The sequence below is a fragment of the Mangifera indica genome, chromosome 15 (assembly GCF_011075055.1).
Source record: "Mangifera indica cultivar Alphonso chromosome 15, CATAS_Mindica_2.1, whole genome shotgun sequence".
In the NCBI taxonomy this organism is placed as follows: Eukaryota; Viridiplantae; Streptophyta; class Magnoliopsida; order Sapindales; family Anacardiaceae; genus Mangifera; species Mangifera indica.
The window spans coordinates 14112157-14125701 of record NC_058151.1 but is presented as its reverse complement, the minus strand read 5'-3'; the positions used below and the strand labels follow the sequence as shown (position 1 = coordinate 14125701).

General features: G+C 34.5%; 2 protein-coding genes across 2 annotated transcripts; one reads left to right on the top strand and one right to left on the bottom strand.

The window, feature by feature from the left end:
• Positions 1 to 546: 546 nt before the first annotated feature.
• Positions 547 to 5827, bottom strand: LOC123198263 (FACT complex subunit SSRP1-like). Its single transcript, XM_044612940.1, has 16 exons — positions 5670 to 5827; positions 5006 to 5191; positions 4495 to 4600; positions 4093 to 4229; positions 3823 to 3906; positions 3627 to 3721; positions 3360 to 3468; positions 3096 to 3182; positions 2923 to 3015; positions 2580 to 2777; positions 2352 to 2497; positions 2102 to 2252; positions 1658 to 1756; positions 1369 to 1551; positions 1117 to 1195; positions 547 to 992 (listed from the first exon to the last, which is right to left on the bottom strand). The coding sequence occupies exons 1-16, from the start codon at positions 5775 to 5777 to the stop codon at positions 865 to 867; spliced, it is 1989 nt and encodes a 662-aa protein (XP_044468875.1). The 5' UTR covers positions 5778 to 5827; the 3' UTR covers positions 547 to 864.
• Positions 5828 to 11237: 5410 nt separating this feature from the next.
• On the top strand, positions 11238 to 12998 carry LOC123197583 (AP2-like ethylene-responsive transcription factor At1g16060). Its single transcript, XM_044611901.1, has 7 exons — positions 11238 to 11553; positions 11662 to 11670; positions 11773 to 11861; positions 11955 to 12028; positions 12122 to 12172; positions 12292 to 12368; positions 12456 to 12998. The coding sequence occupies exons 1-7, from the start codon at positions 11238 to 11240 to the stop codon at positions 12974 to 12976; spliced, it is 1137 nt and encodes a 378-aa protein (XP_044467836.1). The 3' UTR covers positions 12977 to 12998.
• The last annotated feature ends 547 nt before the right edge of the window (positions 12999 to 13545 follow it).

Here is a 13545-nt window from a genome sequence, read left to right as displayed (position 1 = left end):
TGCATTTTATTGATTTGTTCCAGATTGTCCGAAATGAATTTGATTGGTCAAAATTATAAACTTTGAAACATTGGCTCCTATGACAACCAAAATGTCTCGACATAAGGCATTACTAACGATTTAACCGAGACATAATAATAGGTTATGTCATATTGAGTCTAACACAGCCTGTCATAGCTACAGACTGTATCATGTACCAATTGATGGGCCTTACACGTTGATACCTCCAAGGTTCTGTGCATACCAGTTCATTGTTTTTTGCAGGCCAGCCCGCCTGCCTTCACATGCATATAAATACCTTTTATTTTTATTTTTTTTTATTTTTTTTGCTAGTTGTACTGAGCCAAACCTTAAGACCCCAGCACGGCTAAAAATACTCACAAGCTTGACAAGACCTATAAATTTACGGATTGTATCCCAACAGGCCATGCCAAATTTAAGGGGTGCACCCCTTTGGCATCTTAACCGTAGGCCATCTCATAAAATTATAAAACATATTTTATTAAGTGAAGAAGATGATCAAACAATGTAGAAAAAGAAAGCAAATTTAAATCAAATTAGACAATATATACTCAAAACTATATTTGGCAACATAATACACCGTAAGGACGAGTTTTTTGCCTTCATGGGCAATTTTGCAGCTACACAAAATAAAGTGGAACTACAGACTTTTGTTCTGCTAGACTATCTTTCCTTAGAATCACCAACATTAACTTGAACGATCAAGAAACTTTGCAGATGAAAAGACTCGTTTGTCTAGGTGAGTTACAGAATTAGCTACCAGATGGTTATAACATAACACCAGAATCCCAGTTGCTCACCGAGTCCAGAGATAATGGTTTTGTGCTTCTTTCAGATTGATATTTATGCACTGTCGGAGTCCTTACCTGAGTCGATATCCATTGGTTTGGGGTTCTTGTAGCCACTGACTTCATCCTTGTAACGTTTTTTATCAGCACGAGCTTTTGCTTCATAGGGTTCTTTCTCATCCGCTACAGACAGGTAAAATGCATCATGAGTATTGCAGACAGATGTAACAAATTGTGATAATTAGAAACTATGTACAGGTGTAGAGGAACCACAGGAAACGTTACACCAAAATCAATTATTAAATACCTGTCATCTTCTTCCATTTATCTCCAAGAACTCTTCCAACATCAGTGAACGCAATTCCTGGATTACTTTTCTTTATATTCTGTAAAAACACAACAAAAATAGATTTACAGATTTAATAGTTTAATGGGAAAATAGACCAACTGCTGGGTTCACATAATTACTTCTACAAATAAAAAATTGTTTTGACATGTTTAAGTCAACCCTGAATGTAAAACTGTAGACCAGAGTTACAGGGTATTAACACAAACCCACCTCCCTTTCCATTTGTGAGAAGAACATGAAACCAGACATTGCCCTCTTTGGTGCATTTGGATCCTTCTTCTTTTTCTGCTTTTTCTTCTTTGAACTGTCTTCATCTCCATCTCTGGATTTTTTCTTTGACGTGGATGCCTTCAATGATGATGGCTCTTTCTTGAATTCCTTTTTGACAGGCTTCTGGAAGAAATAATTCAGTTGATGTCAAACAGAGAATAAAATTTACATAATAACAAATTCAGTGAAGACAACAAAGAGAAAAGCTTGCCCAAAGAGAAAAGCTTGCCTCTTTCTCTCCTCCACTTTCACTGGCATCGGATTCCTCCTCCCCAGAATCATCAGTTGGAGAGCCTTCATCATCTTTATCAAGAACAAAGTCTTCATCCTGCATGATTTCAGCATGTCTTAATCAATATACATATTACCATATGGGATTTGCAGGCAGGAGCTGAATAAGCATCATTATGGATGTGTGAAAACAAAACATATTCATTCAAACAACAAAACCAGGAAGAAAATTAAAAAGAAGGAAATGGGGAAAAAGTCAGGATTCTAACCATACAACTACCATAGAAAGATAACTGAACATACAAAGCAATTTTACAGTTGGGAAAAATTATGAACTTGTTGACAAATATGCAAGCCAAACAGCAATTGATAAAAACTATGAACCCAACCACAACTGTAAGAAAACTTCATCACCACAGTTGTAATGAATTGAACAATTTACCTCATCATCACTCTCATCACCACCAGCTTCATTCTTAATTCTCTGAAGATGTGGATCAACTGCGTCGTCGTCATCCTCATCTGGAAGGACAGTAGGCACAACATCTGCAGTCTTAATGTCTCCAAGGTTCATAATTTTCAAGCCCTTTCCACTGCATTAAAAAGTTATACAATAAAAATAAACAAAACATCAAAAACATAAACAGGTTAATGATATAATCCATGTAAGAAGATCAGAAACTCATGGTAACCTGATGAAATCAAAGAGATTATGATATTCATTTCTCTGAATGTTGCGAAATAAATGTTCTTGCTCAGTTTTAAGTCTGATAAGAAGATCAAAGTAATGCATATTTGAGCCACCAGCAGTATGCCTCTCAAACTCCACGTAGTCAATCTGGCAAGAAAAGTAGTTACAAAATGTCATGCTTCATTTGATAGCAAGACATACCAATTGTCATCTATATGAAGAGATGTACCTCCTCATGAAGGATAAGGGTAGGTGGTTTGGGTAGAAAAAAGAAGCTCTTCTCCAGGGGATACAACACACCATCTTCAGCTTTCAATGATGACTTTACCGCATAACCATCTTGAGCACTACGGAATTTTCCCGGTTTAGTAACTTTGGCTCCAGATAAACCACGCAATATCATAGTGAACACCTCATGAATGAGTCCCTGTTTGTTTAAAGATGTTAATCGTATACAGTAAACTTCACACACAAAGTTGCAAGCTCCAGTCTCCGTAATGCATTTGTATAGACCCAAAGCCACAGCAAAGCAGTACAAAAAAGTAGGTCCAGTTTAGAAAAAGAGCAATTACCTTATATGATGGCTCTAATTTGTCCTTATACTTTGTGTTCAAAAGATCTTCACTCAACGTCAACTCACTTTCAACCACGTAATCAGTTTCAAACTGCAGAAATAAAAAAATAAATATTACACCTAAACCCAGAAAAGAACTGGCAAAAATCAACTAAATGAACCCAATGATACCTGCAAAACAATATGCGGGTACAACGTTTGACCTTTACGAATTGGTGGATCAAGAGTAACAATAACAAAGGTATGAGGCTGGTTAGACTGTTTAAACACAAGATAAGCCCACGTAAGTTTTCTGCGGATATATTATTGAACAACCACAGTGGTTATTAACAGCAATTATTTGTCAATATGTGGTGGGATCAAAAAAATAAGAATAAATGAATTTCATCAGTACTTTTGTACACATTAGTATCAAAAGAATAGAATAAATAATACCTTTGGAAGTAAAAAGAGGCGAACAACACTGCTGTACTGAATTTTAAAGTCATTAGCCTGTCCTTGGAGCCGCAAGAATGAAAGATGAAGTTCAACACTATACCGACCCCTGAAAAAATCATATAACCATCAGGGAAAAATGAAGTGAAAAACAACTAGAAAAGATCCAGCTTATGAGATGAATCTATAAATATAACTGCAAAAGGATGCTTAAAATTAATGTCAACACACTGCATTTCACAATCTTAATTTTATATATACATCTACCTTGGTGTGAGGATTGCAATACCCTCAAACGTAACAACAGCTTCTTCACCTCTGGCCCCAACATCAGCCATTGACATAATTTTATCCCGAAACACCTAACATATGGTTTATTGACCGTTTATCAGTTAAAATCCAAAAAATGTTAACCAAAAATAAAAAAGAGACAGAGACCATAAATAACAAGAAACAAACTCACTTGAGCTGGGGGATGATTCTCATCACCAACAAATTGGGTGTTGGAATTAGGGATGTGAAAACTTATCTCCATCAATGAATCTTTCTGTCATCAATAATAAACAAAAACGCATTCAAAAACATGGTAGCATTTCTCCAGAAGAAGCTATCTTAATCAAATGAACAGCTTCCATGGATAGTAAGTATATAGTAATAAAGCCTGAATTTTTTTCATGCTTGGTAGCTTCAGGACTATGAGCATCAAAATGGTAGTTAAACCCCTGAAACAAACCTCATTGGCACCAGTTGTATCATCGACATGGAATTCAAGGATAACATCATTTTTTCCTTGAAGTTGTGTTTGTGATACATCTGCTAGAGATGCCTCAAAAGCTTGCTTTTGACCAACCATGAATGTCAGCATATTTCCTGCAGATAGTAAAAAATGGTACACCATAAAACTGACCGATAGGCAGGATAGCACACTGTAGATAATTAAGCATACAACCAAGAAAGCCAACTAACCTTATTAACACAAATGTAAGATGTACTTAGTAAAAAATCAGAAGTCAGGACAATATCATGAGGTTAATAGATTATAATATCATATGATAAAAAAACATGTCAGGAAGCATAAAATAAAAGAATTGTTCACTAAAAGCATTGAATTGAAGAATAAACAAAGATCACTGACCATTTAAATCAACTTCTCCCCAATTACGGCCACTGACAGAAAGCTGTTTCTCTTCTGGTGTTATACCACAATTGCTCTGGAAAAAATTGGTCAAACTAGCAACATCCTACAAGATAATAACAAAAACAATCAGCAAGTTGGATAATTCTCCCTAGGGTTACTTAGAATGAAGCTACTAGTTTCCATAATGACTGTTATGGGAACAAAACTATTGTGAACTTGTAGAAGTATCTGTCAAAATATTTTCATAGAGTATCCAGAAAAAAGTGACTGTTAATGCTAAACTTGGTTTAGGCATCTACATTAAAATGCTAGTAAAAGTCATGGTTCAAGAGAAGCCTTTTACATAACACATAAGAAAATTCAAATTAATAACATTCATTTCAATTATTCATCAAAAATTTACAGTGTAATGCCAACACTAAGAAAGATTTTCAACATGCCTAATTCCAACTTCCATTTAAAAAAAAAAAACTAATTAACAAATAAAAGAGAGAAAAGTTCACTATACCTGATCGCGGAATCCAGTGAATTTATAATACAGCCCATCTTTGCTTCTAACACCAAGTTGATTCGTCCGGGGCACTTTCATCCATATAACCCCAGAAATATCAGCTTTGTCAAGTTCCACTGCTTTACCACCACCCTGCTTCTTCCATGCTAACCCCCCCGAATAAACTTTAAGCTGGCCAGGATTCTGCAGTTTCGAAATATAGAACAATTAAGATCACTGGAAAAAAACTAATGTAATAGTATCTCTTTATTAAAGATTGAAATCCCTTCGAACTTAATCCCAAAAATAAATTTTGCCGTAAAAAGTCCACAGCTTGAAAATCAATTTAGGGTTTCTTAAACAACGAAATTTGATCACAAAGAAACCCAAATATCCCTCAAATTTAAAATTTCAAATGAGAATTAAAGTTCTGAAACTTCTCAATTTCTCAGAACAAACCCCAAAATTAGGGTTTCGAATAACAGAGTCGATAAGCTAAAATAAAATAAATTCAAAAACTCTCGTTTTGGAGAAAAATAAATCAAAACAGCACAGCCAACGACAACGGGTTCGTTCAAAACTATATAAAACACAAAATTAGGGATTAATTCAAGTTTTGAAGGAAAAAACGACGTCGCACAAGAAAAGAAAAAAACAGACACAGAGAGAGAGTGGAACTTACAGTGCCGCCTCGGCCGCCGAGAGAGATGTTATTGAAGAGGTGACCGTCTGTCATTTCGGTGATGAAATTGTGTCTACTGAAAGGGAAGGGGAGAGTGGTATGGTTCATATATAGGAAGAGGGAGATAGCGTAGTGCGAAGCCTCTACTTTGTGGCGCCAAATATACCATGATACGGTGTCGTTTCGCAGAGCACTACTGAAAAGAAGTGTGATTTGTTTATAGTGCCGTTAGCCCGTGACAATTTTACCCCTCTTTAACGTGTTAACATTTATAAGACAATATTAACCTTGTAATTCAAAATACCAAAAGTAACCTTGTACCACAAACATTTATAATGTTATTTGAATATCAATCATGATGAATTATTATCTTTAATGTGCAAGGTATTTGTTATTTTCAACAAAAAGATGAAAATTATGGATAATGCAAATGCATTGAATCGAATTGTGTACTATTTGGTTCGAGTTTAAACATTTTTGACATATGCTTGAGAGCAAAAGTGAGCACTCGAGGTCGACTTAAAAATTTAATTAAATCTCTAATTTATATATTTGTCAATCATCTCATATTCAAAATTATAAAATAAGATTTTAAAAGTATAAATACAATAATTTAGATATTTAAAAGTTTATTAGTATTATATTTAAGTCAAATCACAAGCTCGTAAACTCACCAAATTGACTCTGACTTGACATGAGGTGAGCCCAATCATAAATAACTCATAAACAACTTGACTCATTTACAACTCTATCTACTATAAGTTTTATCAATAACAATTAACATTCATTTATCGGTCTCATGAATGTCGTTGTTAGTCTTGCAAATTCCCCTCTTAGGTCATCAATAGTGATCTATATATTACTCTTTTATTAGGGGAGTCACTCACTTCTCATTGTTTTCAACCTTGGTATTGCCCGTTTATGCATGATGAACACCCATTGATAAGCGTTTTGGATTTCATCAACAATATCAAAATCCTTCGATTTTCCACTTCCTTAACTAAAAATTGATGCTATTCGAAGTATTCGATTACAAACATTGTTGCGAATGAAACTAAGCAACTAGAAGAAGATAGTTTGAAGTTTAATTTCAAGCATAGGTGGCATCTGTGAGCGATTTGAAACTGTCTTGGTTACATTGAGAATTGAAGATGTTAAGAACATTGTTTAGATGATTAAGAATGATAGTGCAATATATATTTTGATTGAAGCTATAGGATTTGCAAAAGAGAGAACACATGACCAGTGTTATTGATGATTGTTATATAGTAGTGACCCGAATTTTGTAAAGAGTTACTTGAATATATAAAATATGAATTAGAAATGTGAATTTTCAAAAAGCTCTAAGGTAATAATAGAGTAGGTCTAATCTCGTAGTGTAGCAGTGATCTCATAGGCATGCGGGACGAATCTTTTGCATATAAACATTTCCAAATATACTTAAATAAATACAATAATTAGGATTTGCCCCCTTGTTAGCCTAGTAGTGGGTACGTCATGTGTGCCAAAGCGACCAACATAGGTGCAATTTATTGTGGATATGCTACCAGCAAGTGAACATATTGAGTGTATGTCAACTAGGGCTTGAATACAAAAATTGTATTAAAATATATATAAAGAGAGCGAATGTGATTGCAAAAATAGAGAGCTAAGATTAAGAGCTCACTTGGAGAAAAATAATCTTTTCTTCATCTTATAATTTTCTTCATTCATACTAAAATTTTCTCCAATTTTTTTTTTTTATTAAGTTTTTCACGTAAATACCTGTGTTTCTATATTGCATGTTGTGCATTTTCTTTGTCTCTATTTCTTTGGGTTTCATATAATGATGGTGAGGAAAAGTTTGCTATTAAGGAGTCATTTATGATTCATTTTATTCAGGTTATTCATGTCTCCTTACGGAGAAGCAAGTATTGCCATGAAAGCTTCCAGGAGGATTGGCAACTAGGGTGATTAACCATGCCCATTTCGGGGCAGAAAAAGAATCTACTGTATGATACAGTCTTTTAGGTAGCACTTGGTTCTTCTCACCTAGTCTTCCAGAGGTCGTGCTTACTCTTACTATCTACCACAACTCATGCATCTCTTCAGTGGCAGATCCAAAGAGGTCAAGAGTGATCAATTGACTGTTTTTTTAATTATTTTTTATATTTAACTGTGACTTTCATTGGTTTTATCAGTGGGTCTACTTCTGTTTCTCGTGCTTGACAGTAGTTTTCCTGGTTACACCTCTTAGCCAATTCTCGTTTTCTAACTGAAATTGCGTTGTCTCACCAGGAAGACCTCTTTGACCAGCATTATGCTGCAACATAAGAAGAGAAGAATAAGTTGAGGAGGAAGAAGTATTGCGAAAAGGCTGAAACTATTGGTGGACAAGTTGTAGAGATATTGTGGATGGCAATTAGTTTTACTCAGTTTTCCTTCTAAATAAAGTTATTAATTAGAGAACTTTCACAGCTTTATTGGGTGAGTAGTTGTCATTTAGTGTGGACAGATCTGAGCCGGATTAGGCTCCATTTGTTGTTTGACTTGAATTAATCAAGTTTGAGTCATAGAAATTTCGACTGATATCTTATTGGTACTGTTATATTAAAATTCGTTTTATTGATGATTCATTTTCTTCTTCTTCTCAATAACTTTTTTTGTTTTTTTCAATAAACGGTGATATCATTCACTAAATGAGCAAATCAAGCTCGATTTTGACCTAATTATTTTGGACTTGAGTCAAACTCAAGTTAGTTTTTGTTCAAGATCGGCTTGACTCCCATCTACCTCTGGTTGCCATTGTCTCAACATGCTTTTTTGAAACTTTTACTCAATCACAGATAGAGAACTTTAATTTATTCTTAAGCTTTAAACTTTAAACTCTAAACTTCTTTCCAACTCTTCAATCTTGAATAGACATTATTTGGACTCAGCTTAGAATGAATCTAAACAAAATTCTAAGGCCTCATGAGAGATCAACCGTAGAGTTTTCTAATGACAAGCAACCTGTAATCTTCTGTCGGTAATGCTTGTAATGTGAAACCATGAGCCTCAAAGGATTAACATATTCCATACGTAATTGATTTCAGCTCAGAAAAATCCAAGTTCTTGCATCTTTTCAAGCGTTTTTACAAGCTGATTGACTTGGACTTCCAGGGATTAATTATTAATTTCCATCTTTTCAAGTGCTTTTACAAGCTGATTACTTATACAGTTTGCATTCACCTATTTTACCACAAATTTCAAGTACTTTAACATTTCCTCGGTACCTTTAATAATGAATACTGACAATTTGGTCCCTGCTGGTTCCTTCGGTACAAAAAATTTGATAGTTCATCAATACTTACAGGTGTTGCTATCCTGAATAAAAAACTCAAAGATTGGGGAGGAGTGAGACAAGTAACAACTGTCAAAATTAAAACTTATATTATACAAAACTAATTAATTTATGTTAAAATTTAATTTCTCATATTTATATACTACTCACTTATATTGTATTTATTAAATGTGAAACTTTAATCTTTAACACATTTTCTCAAGTACAACTATCATATGTTGTTAGACCCGTTCTTTGACTTCTCTCTGCATCTCTTTTACTGTCGATTATCCGTCTTGATTCATTTGCATAATTGTTTGTCATTTCTTGAATCAAAATCATGTTTGCGCAAATACAGGTCCCACCAGCATTTCTTGTAGACTCCTCCTAAAACAATATTAAATCGCAGCCCAGACAGCTTGCAACAACAATATTACTAAAATATGTGCAGATTCCTTAGTAAAAACCGCGCTGCCTTCCCCGTGGAGGCAACAAACTCCATTGACATCGACAGGTACCTTAATAGACTGAGTAAATTGGATGACCATAACGAATCCAATAACAAACATGATTTAACCTGATCGAGGCGGCGAATTCGAAGAATTATATGGTAATGGGGTTCAGCATATTCCCTGTTTAGGACGAAGAAAATAATGCAAGCATCTTTGCTTTTATCAGAAGGAATATAATCTGGAGTGTCCTTAACCGGGTACTTGTGCAATTCCAGGTATAATTTGTTCCAGCGAAACTTGTCCATTTTGGTACCTGGAATTGTGAACAAGCGAGTTTGGATTTTTATGCTTGGTTTTGTGTGGTTCTTGTAATGTCTAATTCTTGAGTAGTTTAACAGTTTTAAACCGTTGCTGTATTGTTGTTTAGCTACTGACTTGACCATTTTACTGTCATAAATCTTAGGTTTAACAGCCCATAGCTTTCAAAATAACAGTATGAATAGGTACAAAATTTTAACAGTTTATCCAACATTTTCCTTGGGTAGGTGGTCAGTTACATGAACAATGATCAAACACAGTTTTAATCTTTTACACACGAATCAATCTGGCATGTAGGTAGAAGGCTCTTGCTTAAAGACAACGATATATTAGACTATATTCTTCTTCAATAAAAAAGTTATTTACACTTATACGAATACCAATTTAAATATTAATGATGATATGTTATCATATGACTAAATGATTTTCAATTAAAGAAAAATTAGCTTTCAATTATATGATGATAAATTATTATTAAGAGTTAAATTAGTACTCGTTATAAATCACATAGCATCACTCATTCTAGTGTCTATATAGGCAAGCAATAACTTAATATCGAATTAGAATTGTTAAATTATCTTCCTTTTACGTAAACAAAAAAATAGTTCAAATTTGAATTTAAGATACAAAAAGTAAGTATATAAACTTTATTTCTTATTTATAATTACAAAAGGATATGACAGGGACATGAGACTTAGAACAACTCTTATATAACAACTACCAATATTTTTGTAAATTCTTTTAAAGATATGAATAACATAAGTGTCCATACTATACTAAATGGTGATTCGAACCATATTAAAAATATCATTGTGTTCAATTTCCTTTTCACATAGTCATATACTTTATATAGTAAATACAAAATTACTTTACTAATTTCAATCGTCATTATTATATTATAGTTCAAGGCTCAGTTGTTCTTGTGCAAAAAATCTCATTAACACATGCAATTATAACATCTTTACCTATCTCGTTGGGTTTGGTTTTGAGAGCTCGACCAACAATAATGTTAGCATTAAAGCTCGTTTCACTGATAATTCTTTTTTTTTTAAACAATTTTTTTTATTTTTTTTTTTGCGATTCTTTCTCTTCTCCAGCTTTTTTTTCTCCTTGTCTAGTGTTATTGTTCAACTGCTCGAGTTAGCCCTTATTTAGGTTATTCTCAACTTAAATTCACCCCTGATTACAACTACCAGTGTAAGACCAAGGAATTTGGATCCTTGAGGAGAAAAACAGAATATGGACACTTACAGTTTGTTTCCACATTGTAAACTTGTCCGAAGCTGCCTTGTGCCCATCGCCCTCTTTGTTTTGACCTGTAAACAGATGCAAGCTCAAACAAAACAGCAATGAGTCCAAAACAAAGACAGATGCTATATATATTTACACATTCTGTTACTCCTCTCAGGTCAATCAAGCAACCAGAGAACGAAAGAAAGAAAGAGAAAAAGAAAGTTCAAAGAGTCAATCAATTCAAGACAATAATTAACTACAGACATGGAAATGACAATGGTGAAAAGTGACGAAAACCAAGTGAGGCACCGCTCATACATGCCAGTAGAGAGTGAAGTTCAGGCTGCGCGATGTGTGAAACGAAGGCGAAGAGATCATGCCGTTGCAGCTTCAGTCGGGTATAATGAAACTAACCAACTTGTGCAGCCAAATGATCAGCAATCTGGAACTGCAGCCACCACTGTGAAAAGAAGTTCAAAGTTTCGCGGCGTCAGCAAGCATCGCTGGACTGGCCGGTATGAAGCTCATTTGTGGGATAAGCTTTCCTGGAATGTCACTCAGAAGAAGAAAGGGAAACAAGGTAGACAGATAATAATTCTTCATTTTTTCTTTCCTGTATTTCAATCTGACCAATTTATCTGTTTTTCTCCCCTTGCTTTGTGCCTTGGAATCAATCTGGTCTCAACAGTTTACCTTGGTAAGAACTTGATCCCTCTTCAACTGCAAGTCAAAGTTCAACTTCTTTCTTATCTGGGGATGATTATGGAGAAAATTGACACATCTTTTCTGAATTTATTAGGTGCTTATGATGAAGAAGAAGCTGCTGCAAGAGCATATGATTTAGCTGCAGTTAAGTATTGGGGCACATCAACTTTCACCAATTTTCCGGTACATATCTGTTCATCTGAAAGGCCTTGTTCTTATGCAAACACTAAAAAAGAATCATAAAATCTAACGTATATTATCAAATAATTTCGACAGATATCAGATTATGAGAAGGAAATTGAGATCATGCAAACTGTTACCAAAGAGGAGTACTTGGCCTCTTTAAGAAGGTAATTATTTCTTCTTTCTGATATACAGATTGTTACCAGCTTCCAGGGCTTTTAGTTTCTCAAAATAACAGTGTTTGTCTTTCCTTTTCGCAGAAAGAGCAGTGGCTTCTCAAGAGGTGTATCAAAATATCGAGGTGTTGCAAGGTGAAATTCTTGAAATTGTTTCTGCAACATACAAAGCATGCGAGAGATTCCTTAAATAGTCTCTGAATTCTTAACTTAAACTGTTAATACACGTTTCTGATGAAATTTGAACTATGCAGGCACCATCACAATGGGAGATGGGAAGCAAGAATAGGGAGAGTTTTCGGAAACAAGTACCTTTACCTTGGCACTTACAGTAAGTTGCAACAAAAATCTGCCAAAACTGAAGCAAAATCTCAAATATTATGGTGTTCATGAATCTATTCTGATTGAATCACTGCAGCTACTCAAGAAGAGGCAGCACGTGCATACGACATTGCAGCAATTGAGTACAGAGGGATCAATGCTGTAACCAATTTTGATCTGAGTAATTACATCAGATGGCTAAAACCTGGAACAAACATGCTGGCTGGACCTGTTCATGAGCTGCACAATATCACAGAACCACAACCAGTTCCATCACCAACCAGTTTCTCACTTCTCAACTCCAATCCATTCACAGCAGATTACTTCAACTCCCCATTAAAGCAAGAAAACTGCACGTTCCAAACCAAAGCTTCTTTCAGCTCATCATCAGGCAACAAGTCTTCAAACCCAACTGCACTAGGCCTCCTCCTGAGATCTTCCATATTCAGAGACTTGGTGCAGAAGAACTCAAGCCTGTCTTCAGAAGATCAGGATTCTGATGGGGATGAACATGAAACGAAGAACCCACAAGCAGGATCAGGCAGTGATGATGATGAGTTTGGTGGGACAATTATTGATGAAATTGGAGACTTCCCTTTCATTTATTCTGCCTTGTAAAATTCTCCTGTAAAAAGCTCAAGCAGCCTTGTAAAATATGTTTTTGGTTTTTGCAGTAATTCGTATTGTAAGAAATTTGTGAATAAGGGCATGGAAGAGTTTTCCTCTGCTGTATCTTCCTTAAAGCAAGGATTTTGTTCATCAATCAACCTACCTTTCTATGAATTTGTATAATAATATAATTACACTTCAAATTTATTGTTGTTCTTGTGCATTGTAAACAAATTATTTTAGCTTAAAGCTACAGCTACTCAAGCTTGAGTTGCTCAAATACTATACTAAAACTCTCTGGTTCTTGATTCGATAAATTTATAAACTTACAACTTATCTCAAATATAATATTAATAGAGCTCAAAAAATTAATTAATTTATTTGAGAATTAGAAATTTTGAGTGTCTTGCGAGCAAATTTCGATGCAATTGAATAAATTCATATGCACGAGTGAGATAACATTTTTAGATAAGATCTATATCAATAAAACACAAAAGATATATTAGATATACGCTTTCCACATTGCTAAAAATAATAAAATAAATTAATTATATAATCTCTAAATTTTTAAAATATCA

Bases quoted from the DNA above. Each gene is read 5' to 3' on its own strand.
- LOC123198263 (XM_044612940.1), bottom strand. From the start codon at position 5,777: ATGAACCATACCACTCTCCCCTTCCCTTTCAGTAGACACAATTTCATC. The intron at 3,183-3,359 runs GTATTATTTATT...GTGTTTAAACAG, and splicing joins GCCTCTTTTTACTTCCAAAG to TCTAACCAGCCTCATACCTT. The intron at 2,778-2,922 runs GTAATTGCTCTT...TTAAACAAACAG, and splicing joins AATTAGAGCCATCATATAAG to GGACTCATTCATGAGGTGTT.
- LOC123197583 (XM_044611901.1), top strand. From the start codon at position 11,238: ATGGAAATGACAATGGTGAAAAGTGACGAAAACCAAGTGAGGCACCGC. The intron at 12,029-12,121 runs GTAATTATTTCT...TCCTTTTCGCAG, and splicing joins TACTTGGCCTCTTTAAGAAG to AAAGAGCAGTGGCTTCTCAA. The intron at 12,369-12,455 runs GTAAGTTGCAAC...GAATCACTGCAG, and splicing joins CCTTTACCTTGGCACTTACA to CTACTCAAGAAGAGGCAGCA.